The sequence below is a fragment of the Larus michahellis genome, chromosome 14 (assembly GCF_964199755.1).
Source record: "Larus michahellis chromosome 14, bLarMic1.1, whole genome shotgun sequence".
NCBI classification, from domain to species: domain Eukaryota; kingdom Metazoa; phylum Chordata; class Aves; order Charadriiformes; family Laridae; genus Larus; species Larus michahellis.
Genome location: NC_133909.1, coordinates 6654474 through 6678697, shown reverse-complemented (window position 1 = coordinate 6678697; position 24224 = coordinate 6654474). Strand labels below are relative to the sequence as shown.

General features: G+C 55.5%; 2 protein-coding genes across 14 annotated transcripts; both read right to left on the bottom strand.

Annotated features, from left to right (window-relative positions):
* Positions 1-875: 875 nt before the first annotated feature.
* Positions 876-5462, bottom strand: MRPL38 (mitochondrial ribosomal protein L38). Its single transcript, XM_074607819.1, has 9 exons — positions 5355-5462; positions 4961-5140; positions 4244-4372; positions 3952-4160; positions 3527-3599; positions 2957-3002; positions 2418-2576; positions 1891-2027; positions 876-1521 (listed from the first exon to the last, which is right to left on the bottom strand). Exons 1-9 carry the CDS (start codon positions 5419-5421, stop codon positions 1385-1387), a joined length of 1137 nt encoding a protein of 378 aa, XP_074463920.1. The 5' UTR covers positions 5422-5462; the 3' UTR covers positions 876-1384.
* Positions 5463-6065: 603 nt separating this feature from the next.
* FBF1 (Fas binding factor 1) lies at positions 6066-22682 on the bottom strand. Of its 13 annotated transcripts, none has more exons than XM_074607821.1 (31): positions 22587-22682; positions 21259-21377; positions 20898-20925; positions 20214-20255; positions 19793-19883; positions 19303-19363; positions 18714-18764; positions 18434-18578; positions 17781-17861; positions 16915-17034; positions 15913-16066; positions 15553-15686; positions 15008-15110; positions 14512-14907; positions 13796-13873; positions 13403-13497; positions 13170-13228; positions 12355-12399; positions 12133-12267; positions 11831-11931; positions 11176-11382; positions 10552-10659; positions 10096-10235; positions 9688-9806; positions 9437-9559; positions 8856-9041; positions 7914-8090; positions 7587-7724; positions 7349-7481; positions 6859-7028; positions 6066-6273 (listed from the first exon to the last, which is right to left on the bottom strand). In XM_074607821.1, exons 2-31 carry the CDS (start codon positions 21259-21261, stop codon positions 6190-6192), a joined length of 3507 nt encoding a protein of 1168 aa, XP_074463922.1. In that variant the 5' UTR covers positions 21262-21377; positions 22587-22682; the 3' UTR covers positions 6066-6189. The 13 variants fall into 13 exon arrangements, with proteins under 13 accessions (XP_074463922.1, XP_074463926.1, XP_074463923.1 ...); XM_074607825.1 differs by having other exon boundaries at positions 6859-6983; positions 22587-22680; XM_074607822.1 differs by having other exon boundaries at positions 14512-14904; positions 22587-22680.
* Between the last annotated feature and the right edge of the window lie 1542 nt (positions 22683-24224).

Here is a 24224-nt window from a genome sequence, read left to right as displayed (position 1 = left end):
GTGTCTGCCTGGAACCACAGGACACCCGCGCTCCCACTGCAGCCACCTCACCAGTTAATCATAGAATCATGGAATGGTTTGGGCTGGAAGGGACCTTAAAGCCCACCCAGTGCCACCCCCTGCCCTGGGCAGGGACACCTCCCACCAGCCCAGGTTGCTCCAAGCCCCGTCCAGCCTGGCCTTGAACCCCTCCAGGGATGGGGCAGCCACAGCTTCTCTGGGCAACCTGGGCCAGGCTTAAACCAGACCCCAGAACCCTTTGGGGTGCGAGGAGAGTTCAGGGAGCTCAGGCGTAGCTGGTAACGGCAGCGGGGGGGGACATTTCACCACAATCTCCATTGTTTGCTGGAGGCTCTTATTTCCTGAGGAAGGGGGGAACCTCAGAAAAAACGTTGCTGGGAACCAGAGCTGGGAACAGGCAGCTGGAAGGGCAGGAACACGTTGGTATTCGGGGGTTTAAACATGTGAACAGGGGATACACAGAGAGCCCGGCAGAGCAGAGAGAAAGCAGAGTCTCTCCACAGCCTGGGCACAGGACGGGCAGTAGCAGAGTGCCAGGACACTGCTGTGCCTCTGCCCCACCCCGCCAGCTCTGCAGACCTGCTTTTCCTCCAACTATCCACAACGGGGATGCACTCTCTAGGAAGAGGACTAAGGTCCACATGTTTGGGTAGCTGTTGGGAGAAGCCAGTTCCACAGGTCTACCACCTGTGTAGCTGCACTTTTCCTGCCCTACAACATCTAAGAAGGGAAAGAGACGTCAGCCAGAGGAAGGGCTGCCCTTCTCCCCTGCACCCTGCTCGAGCTCCCCAGCTCTGCGCCAGCTGGCTGGGATACCGAGCTCTTCCCAATAAAGACAAGGCAGTGCCGCCAGCATCACTCAAAGTGTGTTTAATCAGACCCATCTCTTTAAGACGATTGTACAGATGAAAGCAACACAGCCCTGAACCACAGCGCTGTAAGAGGAAGAAATGCAGGCTGGCCTGGCTCTGTCTGTTCCATAAGCAGGCAAAAAGAGAACATGATCCTTTGAGAGAAACAAGGCAGGGCATCTCTGGGGGACTCTACCCTGCCGCCCTTTCTGATCTGCTCTGCTACAGAATCAGGAACAAGATTTCAGCCTGGCGACAGCTTTGCTTTCACCTATGAACCGCCTTTATAAGCGCCCCTTTGAGCACACAGCTGCCAGCACTGTGAATGCCTGTTGCCCCCAGCTGCACACCTCCTTGCAAAGGGGAACCGAAAGACGAGGGGCTGAGACTTCGTCGCTTCCCTCCAGAGGCTCCCAGCTGCACGACTGGGTGAACGCAGGGAAGCCGGCAGCCGCATCCGCCCGGCTGGCATCCCAGCGTACACCAGAGTGTCTCGAGAGGAGGCCAGGGCCCTAGTAAATGCCGTAGGTGGGCTCCTCGGTGTCTCGGTACCTGTCCAGGTACCTCAGAGGCTGGTGGCGTGGGAACTTTAACTGTGGAGGATGGTAAACGGGTGGCCGCACGAATTCAAACACAGGCTCTCTCATATCTGTAAAGTGGAGACACAGAATGTTAGTGATACAGCTCAGATCCAAACCCCAGGCCCTTTCCTTCGCCAGCGAGGGCCCCCACGTGCACACACGGTCAAGCATGTCCTGGTGAAGGCTCTCTTGGTGATATTTTAAAATGTTCATTCAAAATGGCCTTTGAGAGGTTGTTTCCTCAGACTGCTGTTAGTTTGGTGGAGGATGGCTCAATAAGTACTCGGTCCGTGCTGTAAGAGATCCTAGACAAGGGCCAGGACCAAGCAAGAGCCTACGGCCACAGCTCGCTCCCTGACCCTGCGCGTTACCCACAGGGCCACGTCCCAGCCCACAGATGGGCCCCCTCCAGCACCCCTGCACGCGGCATTTCTTACTGAGAAGCTGATGGAAGACCCAGGTAACAGAGCTGTCCCACTGACACTGGAAAAACACCAGCCCTGCCGGGGTCATTGCATCCTCATGCTTTCTGTAGAAGTCAAACGTGCTGAAGGTTCGCATCTTGAGGCTGTGGCTGGAAACAAGACACAAACACAAGAGATGAGGTGACTCTCTTTTTCTGCAGCACTCCGGTAGGCAACTACTTCCCCACATCATCCCAGAGTCTGTAAAATAGAGGTGGAAAAGGAAGTCACTAAAAACAGTATCTCTCAGCTTCTCCACCTCTGCGCACATTCCTGCCCCAGGCAGGAAAAAACACTTTCTTAACAACCTGGTTTAAGGAACAGGACTCCACAGCGCTTGCGGGGCTGGGATTGTGGCTTCAGGTGACACACAACCTCAAAAGCAGCCCTGCAGATTAAAGGGAACTGCTCTGCTACAGCAGTAACAAACACGTCATCACAAGCAGCAATAACAGCCTAGCCAAGCGAGCATGAAACTGCCTAGTGAAAGCCTGAATTACCATGGTGTTGGCCGAACATCCTCGCTGAAATCTATGGGGCAGTCTTGCTTGAAGAGGAGGAAGATGAAGCGATGGTAGCCAGTTCCCATGGCAGGGAAGGGGGGCAAGTAATGGCAGATCTCCTTACCCGACTTGATGTTGTTGCCTGGGATGTTTGTCCTGAACACAAAGAAGTTTACTTCATTATATATCCATTCACTTGCCTCCAATGGGACCAGCAGATTCATGCAGGATTATAAGTCACCCTGTGCTACGTTTTGATGTGATTATACCCTGTTTGACCTAGTAGAGGCTGTTTTCACTAGAAGAAAAACCATACCCAGTGATGTGAATGCCAAACAGCAGCAAGACCTGAAACTACTGCATCTTTAGCAGGACCCAGAACACAGGGGTAAAGAAGCTAATGGCAGGAGCAACAGAGAAAGCCACGGAACCATCTTGGTGCATGCTTATTCCTGAGCTCTGTTGGAGTTTCTGCCCTCTCTTGCCTGGGCTATCCCTGACCTAAGCAGCAGGCAGCTCTGATGTGCAGTACTCACACCAGCCAGTGGAGGTACTCCGAGTTCGTGTCTCTTAAATGTCCATCTGCAAACGCACACAACAGAAAAAGGCGATTTAGTGACAACTAGGTGTTCACATCAACCTCAAAGAGAGAACACCCAGAGCCCCGTTGAACAGAGGGGGCAGATTGAGACCTCCCAGCATTCCTTTCCTATCAGAAAAGTAACTTATTCTTATAGGATTGAGCTTAAAATGAGGAGCAAAGAATTCTACAGATTTAATTCCAAGATTAAAAGGACTTCTCTTCACTGCGCCTTAGTTTCTCAGGGCAAACAGTGTCAGCTAACCCACCTCCCAGGCAGATTGCCGAGGGAGAGAAGAGTTTGGAGATAAATAAAAGATGGGAGTCAGGGAATTGCTTCCACTACACTGTGACATAGGTCCTGTTGCATCACTGTCCCATCTCAGCTGCTAGAGATTTGGGGAGACAACATCTTTCCTGCATGCAATACATTCTAACTGCACAGCCAAAAGAAACAGGAGCTAACCAAAAGCAGAGTGAAACAACCCCATTTAAAGAGGTTCTTTTTAAAGAACCTGTTACTCACCTGGATTTGTGAGCAACAAAGTCCAGAGGGAGCCTTTATCTGCCTCATATGACACTGCAGGGGGACTAGAAGCCTAAACAAGCAACATAAAGACAATGTAAATCACTCAAACTACATGTTCCATTAAGACCAGCGTCATGATTTCCAAGGCAAAGAATATGAACTTGTCATGGCCACACCACTGAGTAATCCAGCTCCAGCTGGAGAGGACCCCCCCCAGAGCATTAATAAACATCAGCCTGCCAGTAGAAAATGATCCTGTTGCCTCTGTCCTTACCACATACAAAAAACACGCTTCCTTCATCACAGAGAAACTACTCTTATAAAAGAAATCCCCCAGAATAGACAATGCCCATTAGAATCATCTGACAAAAACACACAGCCTTCCCATGGGGTCAAGGTTGCTTCCAGCTCCCCCCACACACCTCTGACGGAGTCACTATGTTCCCATAGTAGACTGGCACAAGGTGCTCGTCTTCTTGGCTGTACTCCACCCTCAAGGTAACCCAGGGGGTGAATGTGGCCCCCTTGAACAAGTCACGAAATATCCCGCAGTGCTCCGCCACACGCTGCTTGTGGAACGGGCCACTGGTCTTCTCCCACTCAGCTCTGACTTCCTCAAGGGGGATCAGCACTGCAAGGAAAGAGAAACACTTGCAGGAGGCAGCTGGGGACCCAGAGTGGCCGGGGCAGGGAGGGATGTGGTAAGGTACAGACCAGTCCGGAGCCGCGCCGCTCTTTCCATGTCAGCATTCTGGTGGTTCTCCCTCAGGATCTTTTTTCTTTCCTTGATTTCCTTTGCCCGCAGCAGCTTATCACGTGGCAGGCTGATGTCAGTCTTTGGCTCTTCAGAGAGAAGTGAAAAAACCATGTATGTGGACAACGCGAATACCCAATACCCAAACACAAAACCCCTGTAAAATGTTAGAGAGTGTGTGAAACAGATGCAAACCTCAAGACATCAGAGACTCAATTCTACCACCTCTGCCTTCCCTCTGCACCTCCATGCTCTGCTCCCTCCTCCTCCTCCAGCTCAGCACACCCCAGACCCAGAGGTTTGCCAGCTGGTGAGCAGGTCTGGTCTCTGCGGCTGCTCAGCAGAGCAGCCAAATTCTATTATTTGCTGCAGGTCTAAAGCTTTAGCTCCTGGTCTGCTTTCTCTGATGCTACTGGGTGCCAAAGAATCACTTCTTTGCCCTGCTCCATATCTTCTGGCAGGTCCTGGCCAGCCTCCCTCCTTCCAGAAAACCGCCATCCATTTCCTTGTAGGCATTTGCGCTCTGTGAACTTCTACATCAGAGAAGGGCCAACCTTGTGCCAAAGCACCTCATCAGCTCTTTACAGGGCGGGTTTTGGGGCAAACCTGTGGCCCCAACAACAGCTTCCCTGACCCTCAGTGGCAAAACTGCGCGGCGCAGCTCCTTCGGCGAGTACCTGGCTGGGGGCTGGTGTGCTGCCGGTACGTCTTCCACCAGCGGGGCTTCCTGCTCTCCTTTTCCGCCAGCTTGAAGTAGCGAGTGAAACTGCGGTATTTTTCCAGTGCTTCCAAGTTGCTGACGTCAATATCCTCGTTGGGCATCGGCCCGAGCGGGGCTGCCCGCCTGCAGAGCGCAGCTGGAAGCGGAGAGAGTTCCCGTTTTACATAGAGAGCAAGAACCGAGAGCCCGGGAAGGGCGGGGAGCGCGGTCCCGGGCCGGAGCCACCCCGACCTCCGCAAGCCAGCCCCGCTAGGAGCGCTTGGGGAACCCAGGCGCCCAGAAGCTCCCTCCCCGCCACCCCAAACGCCCCCCACTCGCGGGGGACCGCGTCTCCCCGGCCCGTGTCTCACCGGCCGTGCCAAAGGCCCGCCCGCCCCGGAGACCGCACAGCGCCGCGCTCAGCAAGGGCGCCGCCATGGTGCGCGCCGCCCACAGTGCAAGGCCCCCGTTACCATAGCGACGGGGGGACTGCGCCGCGCAGGGCCTGGCGTGGAAGGCCCCCGCTGCCATAGCAACGGGGCTGCCTCCCGCAGTGCCTGACTAGAAACGGCCGCAGAGCGACGGGCCTCCCCTCGCCCCGGGCCACATCTCCGCCATTGCTCCTCTATCCCCAGGGCGGAGCCCGCTGAAGGGAGCAGGGTGGCCCTGCTGTCACCCCGGGGCAGCGGGGAGGGGAGGTGAAGCCTGGCACAACAGCCAGGTTTATTCAGGAAAAGGCCCAAAAGGAAAAGCTGGAGTTGCCTGTGAGCTGAGGAACATCCTTGCGGGACTGGTGAACCTTAGCACAGCCCCAGGGCAGAGCCGTGACAGCTCTGCCTTACTCAGCCTTGAAGCTTGGCCAAAACTCCACAATCCCCCCTAAAGCCGCTGGTTGTCACAGCCAGGCAGCTGGCTGTCCAAGAGCCAGCAGCATGGCCGACTGAATCCACCCCCACCAGGGAAACCACATCCCAGTACTGCCTGCTGGGTGGCCAGTGGCACTTGTCCCGAGGGATGGAGGCCAGACAAACTGTGGCTTCACAGCCTGTGGGGATAGATTTCACACTCTGACCACTATAACGTTGTTTTTAAAGAAAAGGACAGTTCCTTTATTGTTTGCTTTCCTCCCCCATGTGGAGGGCACTGCAGCCTCCTGTGAGGACGGACACAGCCATCCCTTGGGTTGCGCGTGGGGATGCCACCTTCTCAGTCTGACAGAGATGAAGTGTTGTAAGACGCTTTCTTCAGGGTCTCCAGGAAGAACTGCTCATCCTCTAAGAAATCACGGTCCTAAGAAAGGAAGGAGGGATGGGATGGATATCAGAGCGCAACAGAAATGGTCACAGTCCAGGGTGCCTCTCACAAGGGAGGGAAGTATCCCAAACCCTCCTTCGTGCAGTGGGCAGGTACCCATGCGTGGTACCCCCTGGGGTCTACGGGCTACCCCCCAGAGCCCATAACCTCACATTCTGAGTGAGACCCACAGAAGAAGCCTCCAAGAGCATCCCCGCCTGGGGAAGGACCCAGCAGGGAAGTAGGGAGCTGATGGGAGAGGATGGGGATATCACGAAACCAGAGTCCAGCAGAGCTGGCTTCTCCCACCCAGGGAGGGGGTGAGGAGAGGGGCAACCCCATCGAGCCAAGGACGTTATGGATGAACCTGAAACAAGGTGTGAGGATCCACTCGTCCTTGCTTCTGGTATCACTCCTCTAGGTGCCCATGGCTTCTGTAAGCCCACCCAGCCCAGTGCCTCAGTAATGATCTTCGGAGACACCCCACCCTGTGCTTATCAGGCTCAAATCAGGCTTTACCCAGCCCTGCTCCCACCCATCTGGTTTGAAGCCCCTTCCAGCTCTTGTCTCCCACCACCTCACCTGCTGGGCCCTGTGCTTCAGCAGCAGCAGTTTGGCGTAGAGCTCGGTGGGTCCGGCCACGGCCAGGGTTTCCCTGCTACCCTCCAGGCTGTGCCGAGGGAGCACCCTGACAGGAGGTGGAAAGCCTGGAACAAGAGCCCAAGTGTGTGGTGGTGCTGCTGTGAGAGGAACTGGAGACAGAGACAACAGAGCATCCTTTTTGCTGCCTGCATGTCCCTGCAGTAGGGTCCGTCCCAACCTCCCAGTGCAAATGGGCTTTAACCCACCTGCCTCTCCCTTCCTGCCCCCTCTACTCCGTCTTGGCACTGCCCTGGCTCTGAGAGCTCCGCTGAGCTCCTTCAGAGGATGAGGAGCCTAACTCACATCTGGGATTTATATACAGAACTAAACCAGCCCCCAGGAATGTCCCAAGCCTCCTGAGAAGCGGAATACAAATGCAGCTGTCCTCCCAGCACGTCCCTTCCCATCAGCAGCATGCAGGAAGCCTTACATGGCGTGCTGGAGAGGCCTTTTGTAGGGGCACTGAGGTCCTGGTCTGCAGTCAGCAGCATCACGGGGTTGCTGGGCAGCTCCTCGCGTAGCTGTTGGAGCTGACTCCTCTGGTGGGCAATGCTCAGCCGCTCCTGCCCCGTCACCAGGAAAAAGGGAGAGAGAGAAGCTGTTGGTAAAGATTCAGGCCCTTGGCATGGAGGCCCCAGGCCAAAAAGGGAAGGCAAGGGGGTATTTGCCTGGTGCAGACGCTGTTCCTGCTGTTTCAGCTGCTCCAGGTGCTGCTGCATGACCTGCAGCCTGGTCTGGTGCTCGGACTCTATCCTGCATGCCTCCCGCAGGGCCCGCTCCCCTTCCTCGTACTTCTGGGATGAGAGCTGCAAGGCAGAGCGGCTGGGGAGGCTGGGGACAGGGACCCTTGCTGCCCTGGGGCAGGGATCCTTTGTGTATCCCCTTATTCCCCTCCCGGGACAGGATTAGGTTCACGACTTTGGGAGGATGTGAAACCCCAGCTTTGCTGCTGGCCTGTGTACAGCTGTGAATTGCAGTGCAAATGCTCTGCTTACCTTGGTCATACTTTTAATTTCCTCCTCCCGCTGCCGAATGTGCAGCGCGGTCCCGTTCACCTTCTCTTTCTCCAGCCTCAGCTCCCGCCAGGCCTCCTCCAGCAGCTCCCTGTCCTTCACCAGCTGCTCCTCCTTGGCTTTCAGCTCATGGCCCCGAATCTTCAGCTCTGCCTGCTCCTAGGATAGGCACAAGAAAAACATGCATTTCCTGCCCTGTCCTGGACACCATCTCATGTCTTCCCAAGTGATGGGAGAGATCTGCCACTGTTGAGCTCCTTGTGTGTGCTAGTTTGGGGTGCAGAGCAACACCACCGGGTACTCAAGCAGCGCCCTCATCCACCCACTCCTGGGGACCAGGGGACCAGGGCTGTCAGACCTGGGATTGTACACAAACACACACACACTCCTTCCCTGGAAAGGACAGAGCCCCTCATCGTGTTGCACATCTTAAAACACAGTCAAGGCACGGCATTTTGTCAGCAGTGGAGATACCCAGCCTAAATGGTTATTTTCCACCTTGGTAGCCCTTAAAAATGCAGCTCTGCTGCACTGTCTGTGCCACATATCCACTCTGGATGCCCCATGCGGGAGCAGAAATGGTTCTGGACACATCCCCGTGGCACAGGGAAGTTTTGCTTAACCCACCATGGGGGTTTCCTCCCACCAGACTTACAACAGAGGCAGCTGCACCTGGTCTGGCCGCCCAAACTCCTCACAGGCAAAGCGAATAGAGAGAAGCGACTGATGCTTCAGTCAACATCTAAAACAGGCTGGTGGAGGCTGTTCCTGCAACAGCCTGATTCTCACTACGCTGAGTGATGTCTCTGACTTAAACACCTGAAGGCAGCACCGAATGTCTCCCCTGTGGACAGGACCCATCCACCCATTCGTGAGCCCACCAGGCAGTGCTGGAGGCCATGGGAAGGGTCTCTGCTGCGGTACCTTGGCCAGGCTCATGATGGTGCCCTCTCTCTGGGAGTCCATCTGCAGGGCTCGGTCCATGTCACGCTCCATCCGCTCCTTGCTCAGCTGCTGCCGGGTGTGAAATTCAGCCCACTCAGCCGCCAGCTTCCGTCGCTCCTCCGAGCACTTCTGCATCACCGACTTCTGCTCCTCCAGCAAAGCACTCTGGAGAGGATTGCAAGAGAGGGAGAGAGAAAGCACTAAGTCTCATTCGCCGTAGGATTTTTCCCCTTTAACCCACCTCTGCCACCAAACCCCTGGCAACATCCAGAGGTTGGTTCAAGCCCATAGTGCCTGACATGAACCCTGCATGGAGAGCTCTGGCCCCACCCTCCTCAGGAACTGGCATGCATCATGCACACGAACTGCAGCCTCTTGCATCTGTGTGCCAGAGGGTTGGTCTGATCGCAATTCATCGTGCAACCCGGTGTGGGACCGGCGAGGCAGAGAGCAGAGGAAGGATGCTGCAGCCCAGCACCCAGCTCTCCTCCTCCACACACCGCAGTGCAGCCGTGGTCAGACTCATGTGAAAAGCACCTGGAGATGCCGGCCAACCTCACCTTTGCCCTCTCCAGCTCTGCTCGCTCCATGGAGAGCTGCTGGGTCATGATTCGCCGCTGCTCCTCCAGCGAGTGCTGCAGTGATTCCACTTTGGATTGCTCTGCTGTCGCCCTCCATCGCTCCTGGTCCAGACATAGAAGAGAGACAGATGCCATTCACAGGCTCAAGGCCAGGAACCTCCAGTGGGTAAGACATATGCCCCATACCCAGAGAGGAGGGCTGACCCAGGCAGAGGACAGCATGAGCTCACCTGCTCCAGCAGCCGAGTCTGCTCGCCCAGCCTGGCCTCCATTTTGGCAATCACCTCCTGGAGACGGCTCCGCTCCTCCTCCATGTCCCTCTGCTGCTGCAATAGCCTGTCCTGGAGCACTGGGGAGAGACAGCAGCAAGACCATTAGCAGCATGAGGTGGGAAACCCCCTCTGTCCCCACCATATTCATGGAAAAGCTGCATGCTCATCACCTTCCGCACATCCCCAGGATATCAATTTGAAGAGGGAGACCCTGAGATGTCCAGGGACCAAGGCAGGCAAGGCTTTGCCAGCCTGGCCTCCCAGCTTCTGGCTGACTCAGAGCCCAACTTTCTCCTGTTTTCTGGGTGTCCTCAGCCCCGGCAGGGACCCCACAGCCATTTCGGCACAGGGGAATGGCAGACATACCCTTCAGCTGCTTGTCCCGCTGCCGTGCCCCCATGGCCAGCTCCTGGGAGGTAGTGTGGTGTGTGGCCTCCACCTTGTGCGAGAGGTCATGCAGGTCGCTGGAGAACTTCTCCATCTGCTCGATGACACCATTCAGAGACCTGTGGAGGGGAGCGAGGGGAAAGTCACCCCCTGTGGGACATGCTTTGTCTCACCCTGATGGAGAGGGGGACGTGTGGTGGGCCAAAGGCCAGGCAGCCCTGCCCAAATCTTTCTGGGTCATAGCAGAGCAGTAGGAAGACGTAGCTGCTGCTTAGGGGACAACTGATGGATATTAAACAGTTCAGCATCCCTGAAGGCAGAGGGTGGGAGAGGAGATGGCCCCTATTCCTCCTGTGGTCTGAGGCTGGTTCCCTGTAGGACAGGGAACACTATGGCCAGGGACCAATGTGGGGATATGACACCGGCCATTGGTACCTGGTGTGGGAAGTGGCGCTGGTCACCGCATCGATCTCCTGGTCTTTCAGCCGCTTCAGTCGCTGGAGCTGCTCTTCATGGTCTTTGCGCATCTCCTGGACAGACACCCTGCGGGACATGGGGGAAGGAGCCCACCAGGGCCTGTTACAAACTGGTGCTCCCCATGACAGGCACCGTGGAAGAGGTTTGGTTGTGGGCTGAGAACCAGCTCCCAGGAGCTGAGCTGGCATGGTGGTCTGTCACAGGGCATCCCATGGACAGGCATCCACATTTGGGATGGACCACATTTGGGGGTTAGGGGCTTGTCTAACAAAAACTATTTCCTCATTGATCCGAACTATGTGGACATCAGTGACTCACTGACTTGAATAAAAGGGCTTGGGAGAGATAAAACACTGGGTTCAGCATCTTTCAAAATACAATGCATTCACTCCGAAATGACGTCTCCAGCCAGATCTCCCTGTGCCTACCTGCAAAGCAAATCCCGATTCCAAAAGCCACCGAACTTCCCAGAAACCAGTGTTCTGGAGTCCAATTGCGCCTTTCACTGTGTCCCCATTCCCAGCTCCCTTTGCCAAAAAAGGGGAACGAGCCCCACGTGTGTGCCGTTTGTGCCACTCTCACCTCTGCAGCTCTCGCAGCCGCTCCAGCTCCAGCGCGCTCTGCTGCTCCAGCGCTGCCAGGCGCTGCTGGTGCTGTGACAGCAGCTCTGCCCGTGCCTGCTCTGCGTCCTGGCTCTGTGACAGCAGCTGAGCTGCCAGCTGTTCCTTCTCCTGACGCAGCCTCTCCTCCCGCTGCCTGTAGGTCTCCTCCAGCACCTTCACCCGGCTCCTGCCCGGAGAGGTCACAGGAAGGAAGAAGTGTTGCTTTCATGGCAATACCCAGCACTCTCCACCCAAAGTGCACATAGGGATTTAAAAGCAGATTGGTGTCGCTGCGCGCATGGGGAAACTGAGGCACAGGGTGCGTCACTCTCCATAGTCTGAGGCCTGAACCCTCCCGATACTGCCCAGTGCAGTGCCCTGGTTGGGGACATGCTGGCAATGGGACTGGCCCCTCCTCGTCACTGTGGGACAGTGTTGATGAGAGTGGACCCCCACCTCGGCTCATCTGTGGGGCTTCTCTCTGTCCCCACCAGGTCCATATCGACATGGCTCTCTGCCTGCCCGCCCCAGGGATGGATTTGGGAAGCACCCCAGCACTCCCACCTCAGGGGTGATAGACAGGGCTGTAGGCAAAGGTGTGACACAGGAAGGGAGCGCAGGCAAGAGCCTGGTACCTGTGGGCATTCTCAACGAGATCCAGGTCCTCCTGGTGCCGCTGTTGGAGACTCTCCAGCAACAGTTTGTGCTGTGTCTGCTCCAGCTCCAGCATCCGGACCTGCCAGACATCCGGGGAGAAGGTCCTTGTGCCGCCCTGGGGACAGAGCTCCCACAGCAGCACTTGGTGGCAGTAAGCATCTCCGGACAGGGAGGTTTCTCCTCTCCCTTGTCACCCTGGTGCTATTTGGAGCAGATGTGGCCCCTTCTCCTCCCCCCAGGTCACCCGTGGTCCCCCATTCCAGCAGGCGATGGGGCTCACCTGGCTCTCCAGCTCTGCCACACGGGCCTGGGCACTGAGCAGCGCTGCCCGACAGCCTGTCGCATCCTCGTAGAGCAGGGCTGTGGGAGCCCCCAGCCTCCTCTCATGCTGCAAGCCCAGGGCTGGGGACTCTGCCTATAGGGACGGAGAGAGAAGATCGAAGCCCTTCAGGATGAGTGGCTTTGCGGCATGGCCATCAGCCCCCCAAGGCACATGCCTCACCTGCAGCTGTGAGGCAGCCTGGAGATGTGCCCTGGGTGTGGTAACCTGCGGAGACACAGGGATGCTCTCAGGGAGGTAAAGCCCTGGGGAGAACATCTCCTAGCCTGGAAACAGAGACCCATCCCAATCCTACTGTGGTCCCTCCTCCACCCTTCTCCAGCCCAACCCCATTGCTGGCCTGGGTTCCTTCTCCTCAGGTGATGCTCAGCAGCCCCTACTCCAGACACAAGCATGCTGGGCTCTTCCTTCTCTGAAGATGGACTCAAGGATAAGATCATGAGTCCTCTGGGAGTTGGCGTGTGTCCTGCCATGAGGGCAGGGTGAGGAAGCCCAGACAGATGAGAAATGGAGGCTTCAAAAGACCAAGCAGGAGCTGCCCTCTCCGTCAGATGTTCTGATTCTCCTTCAGTTGTCTAGAAACAACCTCGGAGCACCTTCACCACCATACTGGGGAAAACCAGCTGAAGAAAACATCCTTTATCAACTGGAGCCTCTGTTGTCTAATTAATACAATATATATGCCTGGGGAACTATGTAAAACCTGCTCAGTCAATGCAGGGTTGTAAAAACACATGATTTACAAAGCATCCATAGCACATGTGGTTTGGCCTGATAAAAACAACTTATGTCATCTCGGGGCTCTCCAAACACTTTGCCTCCATGAACACAGGCTCCCAGAGATGCAAAGCAGGGCACATCCTTCCTCCCGCCAAGGGAGCACGGACAGCGTTGGATGCCAGCAAGTTGGCAGGGAAGGACTTGTGATCACCACCCTGACCTCACATCTCCTGGGGACATGGGACCAGAAGACCTACCTGAGCGAGCAGGGCAGGGCCCTGCGTCTCCTGCTCTCCTGGTAACAAGGCCGTGGAGACTGAAAATTGAACAAGTCCATGATTCAGACCTTGCAATGGTAACCATCCCATCCCAGAAGGACGAGGGCCTGGGTCTCCTGGGCAGAGCGAGAAGGGTCCTGCTCTGCTCCAGCAGGGCTGGGGGACCCTCTCCACATACTGCTGCCCAAATTGTACAACCACATGAAACGCACCCAGGGCGCTGGCGTCTCTGGAGGGATCCCCCTTCGCAGCCTCCGACGGGTGAGCTGGGGCTCGTTTCGCGGTGCCGAGCCAGGGGACAGGCTGCCTGTGTGGGCACAGAGACACGAGCGATGCACAGCAGTGTCACAGCTCAGGGAGAGGCCCACAGACATTATCCTGCTTGACGTTTCCTTAAGTTTACAGCTTGGCTGTTCCACTGTGATCAAACAGGCAAAAGCCTGATGATCCTTCAGAGCCGTTTCCCTCCCAGTTTACACAGGTCCCAGACCAGAATGATCATTGCTGTCTACCAGCTCTCCCCATTCCTCAGTCTCACCCACGGAGCTGCTTTCTGCAGGAAATGTCACCTGTGGCGGATGACTGAAACACAAAGGAGGCCTTACCCAGAGCCATCGGTGCTCGCTGCCTTGTCCTGCAGGGCAGCCGCCTGCTGCGGTGCTCCCGTGGAGCCGGCTGGCTGGCTGCAAGCAAAAAAACATCCTACGTGGAAGAGCCGAGGAGATGATGAAAGACAACATCCTTCCCTCCAACGCCAGTTCCTGCCTTGCAGGTGAAAGCCTCTGTCGCACTCAGCTGCAGCAGGATTCAGCCTTTTGGCTGCAGAAGGAGTAAAGACACCCCAAAACCTCCATCACTGGTGTTTCTTGCTGCATCCACCCCCTTCCCCTGGGAAGCAGCCGCCCCAGTGAACACACCCCTGCCCATGACACACGGCCGTTTGTCTGCAATTCACTCCCGAGTCCCATTCGAACGGCACAAGTCTGAACCTGTGTCCGTGTAAACTCAACTGGAGGAGTTGGTTTGCTTGGAACTAGGAGGAATGAAGGGGAATGAAGTCAGGAACTAGGAGCATGGGGGGAGCTCTGCGGGACCCCAGGCGGTGTGTGCAATTTTGGCCACAACTGGGAGAAGAGCCGAGATGTGTAATGGGACTGTGGGGTGGATCAGTGGGAGAAAGCCCCGTGTTATTACCCCAACCTGAGACAAGACAGTGCTTAAAATTAACTTCTTAAATCTGAGATGAGGGTTCCTGAGGTCCTGCTGGAGTAGCTACACATGGAGCAGACGGGAACCCTGCAGCCATCAACCGTGCCTTTACCTGACAGGAGAGTGGGGATCCAGCCCTTTGCCTGGGACCTCTGAGGCCTTGGCACTTCCCTCCCGGGCTTTCGCTTGGGCTTGGGCTTTCTTGCGAGACAAGGCAGCGCTCAGCCAGTTCTCCTCCTCCACTGGGACGGGTTTAGCCGCTGCCTCCTCTACGGCCGTGAGCTGGCTGGTGGGGCTGGGCCCCCCAGCTGCGGCAGGGCTGGGGTAGCTCACAGCTGGACTGGCCTTCACTGGAGACGGCGGCTCCGAATCCATAAAATCCTCATCCTTCAAACCCAGCCAGTCGCCACCAGCCCTTCTGACCCGCACGGGGCTCCGGCTTGCTGGAGGAGGAGGTTTGGAGCATGGCTCTGGTTTCGGTTCGCTGCTGTTCTCGGCTGAAAACCTGCTGCAAGGAGAGGCAGCCACATACCTGCCTGCGAGGGGACCCCGCCTGCTCCACCGCAGGGCCAGTGTGGCTGCAGCAACAGACGCACAGAGCACCATACCTCACAGACTGCCTTCTCGCCGACCGGCCCGCGGGTGTGGAGGCCACTGTGGGCTTGTATGCTCCAAAGACAAAATCCTCCTCGTCCCAGCCCTCTTCCTTCTCTGTTCAGACAAGGAGCCTTGAGTCAGCACCCAGAGGAGCAGCCAGCTACAAAGATACCAGCCCTCCTCCTCCTCCCCTGCAATTCCCACTGGGATTGCTGCCTCTGGGAAAACACAGCTGGAAACATCTTCCCTGGAAACCCGTGAGCAATGTGCCTCCTCAGTGTGTCTGGGAACGGCGTCTTTGTCAGGAATCAGCCCACTTCTGAAGGCAACTGAGTTATGGCTACTGTGCGAATACTCCCAGCCTTCCTCAAGGGCAGAGTGCACCACTTTTGCATTAGCCACCTTTCCCCCTGCACTGACTGAGGGCCCGTTAACAGCCCCGCTCACCACTACAGAGAGAGTATTTCCCCTGCAAGGGCACTAGAAATCAATCTTGCTCTCCCAAGCGAATGCTGTCGCCTCTGCAGACCTTCCTGGTGTCCCTGTCTGTGATCACCTGGCTGCTTTTGGTACTTCTTATCCAGCTGGAACTCCCTGCGCTCTCCCACGCCTGGCTGTTCCAGGATTTTGGCCACGGGGCCTCGCCCCAGCAACTCGTCCAGCTTGGAGCGGGCTGGCCGGAGCTCCTCTCTGTTGGGGACACAGCGGCAGATGAGTTTCTTCAAGAGGCAGGGCTGTTCCTCATCACACAGCCCTGCCAGGGCGCTCTGGCTCTTCCCAGCAAGACAAGGCTGCTCCAGCCCCTTTCTGGGACCCAGAGGCAGAAGCTGCAGCATCCCCCACCCAGCACAGTGGCACCATCTCAACACACAAGCCACCCCCTGCTTTACTCCCACGGCCTCTTCATTGCCCTTACTCTTCTGCCTTCTTTCCCTGCTTCTCATCTCCTTTTGGGCCGTTGCCAAACCCCAGTGCATCCATCAGGTCATCACCATCATCTTCAAATGTGAGCTCCTCTCTCCTCCGGGCTGGGGCCGCAGTGTGTAGGGGCGTCTGGGGTGGGGGTGGCTCTGTGGATGGGATCACACATGGCAGGAGCTTTGATAAGGCCTTTTATTTTTTTCAGAAGAGATCAAAGCAGCCCCATCAGCTCTCATCTCTCAGGACCATTTACAAAGTCATTTTTAAATAACTCTTTTCAGTGAACAAATCTCACAGCAAGGACAAACTGGCAGCGCACTACTGCCTGGTCTGTGGCCACTCATCCACTGACGGGACATTGCTGGGTGTCACTAACTGGATGACACCAGGAGCTTTTTTAGCTTTGCAAGTTTCCAATCAGCAAATTCCTGCCCCTCTTCATCCAAAGTCCCTGCTCCACCAATGCACCTTAGCCCTTGCCCTAATCCACCAGCTGCTACTTGTGTCCAGAGTGGATTTACTGGGGTGAAAGGTGATTTTAAGGGACTATCAGACCCATTAGCATCCCTGCCGCAGGAACAAGAGGGATGAGTGCCTGTAACACAGCCACAGTGCAGCTGGATCCCACCCACAGATGCCCCAGCTGTGGTTTGGTGTGGACCGGTGATGCTCTCAGCCACCCAAATCCTCACCCAGCAAACTTGTTCTCGTTTGGCAACGTGCAGAACAGGCTGGCTGAGCTCAAAGATAAGATCTGAGCCTCCGTTCCCGGAAAAGAAAGGTCAGTCTGTAACCTGTGGCACACCGGAAATATCAAGCACTCGGTGAGCTGTGTCATAGTTAACCCCGGTACCGAGTTGCTGTATAAATGACCCTACTGGTTAATAAGAGATGGGACTAGGTGGCTTTCAATTTAATCAGTTTGGATCTCACACAAACTAATCCAGGCTGCTGATTCATTTAATACAAGGAGGATGCATCGAGCAACCCTGCTTACCTTTCTCTTTGCTCTGTTCTGTTTTTTTCTCAGAGCTGCTTTTAGCGCCTGTTGGAGCTGGCTTCTTGTGAGCGTCCTGCTCCTCATCAGACAAAAGCCCTGCCAAAGGATCGTCTAAATCTGGGAATTACCCCATAGGGGCAAGAAAGGAGAATAATAATAGAAAAAACAAACAAACACACACAACATTATTTAGAAGAACAGTTCTGCACTAAGCCAAGCGCTATCCCCCACTTGTGCACAAGGGGACAGGAGACCGTATCTGCCCATGAATGAAGGTTCTGCAGAGACCTGGGATACCCTGAATCTCCCTGAACTTTAAACACTCAAGAATTATGTTTCTGTTCAGTTTTTCCACAATTTCTTTCTCCTAGAAGAAAATAACTCAAAATTTGGGTTCTTTAATGCTTGAACACTGTTTAGGCAAAATCACCTAAAGTGCCTTAGTGATTTTAACAGATGCTGATCTTGGTTAAAGCACAGGCTTTGACAACCAGATCTCAGCTGTGCCAGGAAACCGCCCCCCCTGTTTGGAAGCTGGACAGAATCCCCCCTGACACAAGGGCTCCCAAGTGTAACAGACAGTCATTAAAAACCAAAGCACACATGAAAATGGAAATGTCCCCAGAAATCGTCTCCCAGACCCGTCCTGTGGAGGGCCTCAAACACAAAGCTGTAGGTTTTTTTTGCTTTGGTCACCTCGGAAGGATTGGATTTGCAACAGCATCGTAAGGGTGAAGGACTTTGTACCTCATTAACCAGCCAAGCCTTCAGTTAACAGAAGGGGCAAACGATGGGCAAAGAGCAAGGGCAGAGTCCTCAGCTGCCCCCGTGCATCTATGTGCTGAAGTGAAGCAACATCCTACCTTCAAAGTTAAATTTCTTGTACTGTCGGGCAGCAGGGGGGGATGCGAGTGGCTTCTTCTCCATCAGAGGTGCAGATTCTCCTATAAAGAGAGGCTACAGCTCTCAGAGACAAGGTGCCGCAGAGATGCCCCTCTCCCACCCTGGCTGAAGGTCACTTTTCTGGCAACAGCCCCCCAAAAGCACAGATTGTGACACACAGTCCCCCTGCAGCCCTACGGGGCGAGAATCTCTCTGGAAGGGTCTCCGTGCAGGCAGAAAAGGAGAAAAGGGCCTGTGGAAGAGCAGGACAGTTTGGGGACTGGCATGTCTTTAATGCACCCCCTCTGTCTCTCCCTCCGCGCAGATCAGGCAGATCCCTGGTCTTTGACCTGCACCAGGGAACGACCAAATTGTGTTTGGTGGGAGGCGGCAGCGTGGCCGTTGTTGGTGCTGATGTCAGTGATGTTACCACACCACGACGAGAGGCTGGGACGGGGATCTCCCAAGGGAGAACACATGGCCAGAATAACACTCTGTGTCTGGGACAGCCCCAAGAAAGAACCAGGAAAAGCATTTTAGGGCACAAATCCACTTTTTGTTCCCTATCCCGGAAAAAAATACCTGCTCATTTGGAACCAGGCTATGAAAAGAAGAGCAGAATCTCCTTTTTTACCTTTCTTGGGGGATAGCAGCTTCTCTGCGGTCTTCACTGTTCCTCCCGAGGAGTCAAGTTTCCCAGGACCTTTCACAGTTGTCTTCCCTGGCCCAGAACTGGGTTTCGATATTCCCAGGAGATCAGCTTCCATATCATCCATGTCCTGGAAAGCAAAAGGATGAGGACCGGGGAAGGGTGAGTGCTGCTAATGCCTCAGTGCTTCTCGCTTTGGAGGCTGGTGCCGGAGGCCATGGCACAGTGCATGTGGGGCTGAGACGGAGGATATTTATGCACTTACCTTCAGGGTCTGCAGCAGAGCTTGTGGGTCTGTGTCAGAAGCGCTGGATCCCTGCATGCCAAGGAGGGCAGAGATCAGAGACAAGCAGAATTTGGAAACGCCTCACCCCTTGCTTCCACATTCTGGCCCCTGGTTTTCCTCATTTTATGGAATGGAAGAATTCCACGCCCAAGTCCTCCTGGTGTCCCCCTCACTGGAAACCCCCTGTGCGTTGACTCCTCTCCTGACATCCTGCTGCCTCTGGGAGAAGCGTCAGGAACACTGAGGGCATCGCTTTGGGTAAGGGCCCTTCCTACGACACTTTATCCGAAGTGCACCCAGGAAGGCTGCAACACAACGTGCCCCCCTGGCTTTGCTCCATCTCATCCACGGCACCTGAGAGCCCTTCTCCCACCACCCACCCACTCCCCTGTCCTGCCTTCCCCACCCCACAGTGGCACCGGAGAGGGGTTACCTCTTCAGCCAAACTTCACAGCTCACCCCTGATATCCCACCGCTGACTTGGATGGGGCGACACCAGGGGCAAGCCCGGCTTGGCTCAGCCCCAGCCCTCAGGACACCCAGGCTCTCTCCCAGAATTTGGGCTCACCTCTGTAGCTTTGATGTCCTCTGCGGGGAGTTTGCTGAAGAAATCATCCTCTAGAAAGGACCTGTGACAAAAGCGGGGGGTTAGCAGCACCACAGGTGAGCTCAGCAAGGGTGCAGGGAGACACAGCGGTGGGAGGAGAAGGGGACCACACGGGCACACCACGGCAGCCATATCATACAACACAGAAAATGAGACTAAAATAGCACTGGGATAAAAGATGGTAGTGCTGGGACTGCTATATTTAAGCAAGCAACTGTTATAAGGGAGATTTACAGAAGATATACAGGGCTGGAAGCACCCAACTCTTACTGGAAAGCTTCAGGCTCTGGGCTCCCTGTTCCCAAAGGCATCGCAGGTAACTCGCCTTCCCGGGCGGTTGCTACGGGGGCAGGGAGCGAGGTGGAGAAGCCAAGAATGGGGCAGGACAGAAGGACTTGGGGAGTACAGAGACATCTCCAGGCGAGAGGGATTGTGTCTGAAAGGCACTCACTTCTTGCTGGCCTGCAAGCTGGTGCCCCGGGCTCTCCCACCGCTGCTCCCGGCCGGCTGGGAAGCTGTGGCAGATTTAACAGGGATTTCATCTGGAAACAAGACAGGGAGAGATTAGGATGATGGACATGGGCATATTCCTGGCCTAGGCACTCCAAAGGGGGATTTGCTGTCTTCTCATAGACCGCAGAGGCTTTTAATCAGAGAAGAACTTCACTTCGCTTCCCCAAACCGATGTCCAACCTATCCAGTGGCCTCTGGCTCTGGGAAACTCTGCTTTCCCTCTGCTCCCTACTTTATCCCCCCTCACAACTGGAGCCCCTTGAAGACCAGTGGCTGTAGCACCAGCACCTCCTGCCCCCAGGAAGGAAGGAAGACTACCAGGATGCTGCCCTTTCAGCTGCGAAGAAGCTTCATTTTACCATCATATCCCAGGAGGTCACCAAGCACATCATCAATAGAGCCTGAAACAAGACAAATTGAAGGTGTTGAGGCAGGTGACGTCCCCAAGCAGGTGTAGAAAGCTCCCAGTTTCAACACAGCTTGCTCTTTTGAAATCCCCCGAGAATAAAGGTTTGGTCTCAAGCATCATCAGCGTAAGGCCTTCCTTGCTGGCCTAGAGAGAACTGCCAGGACTTGATCCAGTATTTTGTGAATAAAAGATTTGGCTTCACTTAGTCAGAAATAGGTTATCTTTATCAAGTGAGCCAGATGCTTTCTATTCTGTTAGTCACTGGCCACAAGCAGCACTTAATCTGTGAGCTCTCACCCTGTGGTATCTCAGAGCCCCCGGGCACCCCCAAAAGCACTGCTTCAGTACCAGGGTAGACAGGTGTTCAGTAAATACATATATTCTCCCTTGGATTTGGAAAAACCCACAAGAAAGGAATGTAGGACCCCAATAAACAAATCTACTTGACGTGAGAGGCAGGTGAATACCTCCAGTTCAGGAATGACACGATGCACTCAACTGCATCTTTCAGACAAGGACCATGAAACATTTCAGCAGCCAGGACTGCCACCTGACCCCTGTGTCCCCTCTCCTCGGTCCCACACCTTCCCAGACACCTACAGACAGTGAAAGGAAAGCACAGGAGCGTACACACCTCTTAAACTTTTCTTGGGTTTTGTAGCCTATGGAGAAAGACAAATTCCATCGTTAGAAAACAAAGCAAGTCCAACCTGGACTTTCTCAAAGCACTAAAGCCAGAGGCAGGTTTCTCCAGCGAATCCCACAAGCAACAGCGAAGCCCTCCTCCTGCCCACGGTGTTTGGGAAATGGCATGTGAAACACAGGGGAACCACAGAGATATTTACCACTCTTGAGACACCAGTGAGCACATCCCCCTCAGCTGCCAGCTGGGCAGAAGGCTCCAGCCTTTGGGACCACTTCTGCCTTCCAAACAGAGGTGCCAGAGCATCAAATTTGGATTTCCCAGGCCTGCCTTTGTACCATACCACACTCACCATCGTAGGATCACAGCCTTCCCCTGCTCCAGCAAGTCCGTTTACAGATTCATCCAATCTCCACCTCCACGTTGTGGGGGGATCTAATGCCGTTGGTCACATCCACAGCAACCTCCTACCTGCGGGGAGAGGAGGATTTCCCAATTTGCTGTTAAACAAACTTCCTTCTCCTGCTCAGGGCCCCTCTGCAGCCTGCCAGGCTGGCTCCGTGCTGCTCGGACCTCTCCAAGCCACTGTAAACAGTGCTCAATCTCAGTCTTCAAAACAACCCCCTTATTCCCCAAACCAGTCTTCAGCTTCTGCAGCAGCTTCCGTGAGGAACGTCACACCGACGCCAAGGAATCGCTCTGCAAAATCACCCAAGAGGGAGCAAATGCCACCCGCCCTGCCCCAGGCATCCTGACCCAAGCAGAGAGCCCATGGGGTGGCTCCTGCTCTGCCCAAAGCCTGGAGAACACCCCAGGGGCCCGGGGCTGGGGAGGGAAGAGGGGAAGGAAGGAAGGAAGGAAGGAAACCTCATCTCTTTGGGTCTGGAGCACCCGGGGGGATCCTGAACAGGCAGGATGGCTGCGGGGGCCACGCAGAAAACAAAGAGGTGCTGGAGATGAGGGGTGCTTTCTGGGTGCGAGCAGGATAGAATCATAGAATTGTCTGGGTTGGAAGGGACCTTTAAGATCATTGAGTCCAACCATTAACCCAACACCGCCAAAGCCACCACTAAACCATGTCCCTCAGCACCACATTGACCTGTCTTTTAAATACCTCCAGGGATCATGATTCCACCACTTCCCTGGGCAGCCTGTCCCAATGCTTGATAACCCTTTTGGTGAAGAAATTTTTCCTAATATCCATCCTAAACCTGCCCTGGCACAACTTCAGGCCATTTCCCCTTTCCTATTGCATGTTCCTTGGGAGAAGTGACCGACCCCCCCCTTGCTACACCCCCCTTTCAGTAGAGAGCGAGAAGGTCTCCCCTCAGCCCCCTTTCCTCCAGGCTGAACATCCCCAGCTCCCTCAGCCGCTCCTCACAAGACTCATGCTCCAGACCCCTCACCAGCTCCGTTGCCCTTCTCTGGACCCGCTCCAGCCACCTCAATGTCTTTCTTAGAGCGAGGGGCCCAAAATCTGACACAGCACGCGAGGTGGTGCCTCACCAGTGCCGAGGACAGGGGGGCGATCACTTCCTAGGATGAAAGGAGCCCCCCCAGGTTTCCCACCAGCAAGGACTCCGCCTCCTTGCATCCCGTTGCCATGGCACCCGGCGCCCTCCTGGCCCACAGCATCCCGGTCCCCCTGCTCGCAGCATCCCAGCCCGCAGCATCCCGTACCCGCACCGCCGCCGCCAGCTCCCGTCCGCAGCATCCCCCGCCTGCAGCACCCCGGGGAAGCCGCAGGCCCCGGCTCCCCCCGCCCCGTCCGGCCCCGGGAAGTGCCGCCCTTCCCTTCCCTTCCCTTCCCTTCGCGGGACGATGGGAAATGTAGTCCCCGCCGGGATCGGGGGAGGGCCCGCAACCACAGCCCCCGGAGCTGGGGCGGGGCGAGGTGCCCGGGGGCTGCAGCACCCTCCCGGTCACCCTGAACCCCCGTCCCGGGCAGGGGGAGCTTGGGAGCAGCAGCGGGATCGTCCCCTTTCCCCACGGGGCCTCGGGAGCCTGAGGACACCCAGGGGGACAGGGGTTTTGCTGCCCCCAAGGTCACAGAATGGTTCGGGTTGGAAGGGACCCTAAAGCCCACCCAGTGCCACCCCCTGCCCTGGGCAGGGACACCTCCCACCAGCCCAGGTTGCTCCAAGCCCCGTCCAGCCTGGCCTTGAACCCCTCCAGGGATGGGGCAGCCACAGCTTCTCTGGGCAACCTGGGCCAGGGGCTCACCACCCTCACAGGAGAGAGCTTCTTCCTAATATCTAATCTAAATCTCCCCTCTTCCAGTTCAAAACTTTTCCCCCTCATCACTCCCCTCCCTGATGCAGAGTCCCTGCCCTCCCAAGGGAGTAGAAGGGGTTCTAAGGTCTCCCCAGAACTTTCTCTAATCCAGGCTGAACCCCCCCAGCTCTCTCAGCCTGTCCCCACAGCAGAGGGGCTCCAGCCTTCAGAGCGTCTTTGTGGCCCCCTCTGGACCCACTCCAACAGATCTGTGTCTTTCCAGAGCCAAGGGCTCCAGTACTGGACACAGCGCTCCAGGTAGGGTCTCAGCAAAGCACAGTAGAGGGTCAAAATCACCTCCCTCAACCAACACCTTTGAAGATGTACCTTCAAAGACAGCAGGCTGGCTTTGGCAGAAGCAATCAGCCCCACTGGGTTTTAAAGTCCTGTCTTGGTGTTTAATTGATAAAGAGTAATCAGAGTCCTTTTGAGAAACAGACCACTCACTTCAGTACTCCAAGAACAGTGTAGCTCACAAGTGCCACTGCTTGACACTGAAACCGCTTATACTCAAGCAGAAGAAGCTCACCACTTGTGGAAACGGTACCACCACATTTTGTCAAAAGATGGAGGAGTCCTAATAAGGATGCAGGGCCATTTGACAGAGTTTAAATGCCACTTGCTGACCATGAGACACATAAGGCATCCCAGGTTGTGGCATTCGGGTCTCACCACGAACAGCAGCAAGATGAACAAGTGTACAACATCCTCACCAATGGCAAGGAAGCACAGGATTTGCCGTTACATCACCATCTACTCCAAAAAAACCCCAGAAAACAGGGGGAAACAATTTTAAAGAAACAGCTGCCATGAATTAAAGCTGCTGCTGCCAAGCACTATTGTTAAATCTTTGCTGTTGGCAGGGATCAGCTTTCGCTGGCCTATGAGCCACAATAATCCCGAGCAATGTGCCACAGGCAGCCTTCCTCTCCGCCAGTTCTGTTTTCTCCTGTGGTCAGGAGCAGCAGTGGTGGCAAAGGCAGCTGTTGGACTGGGCTGGCTGCCCTGGAATGCTGCAGAGCAAAGCCAGAAAGGTCAGACTAG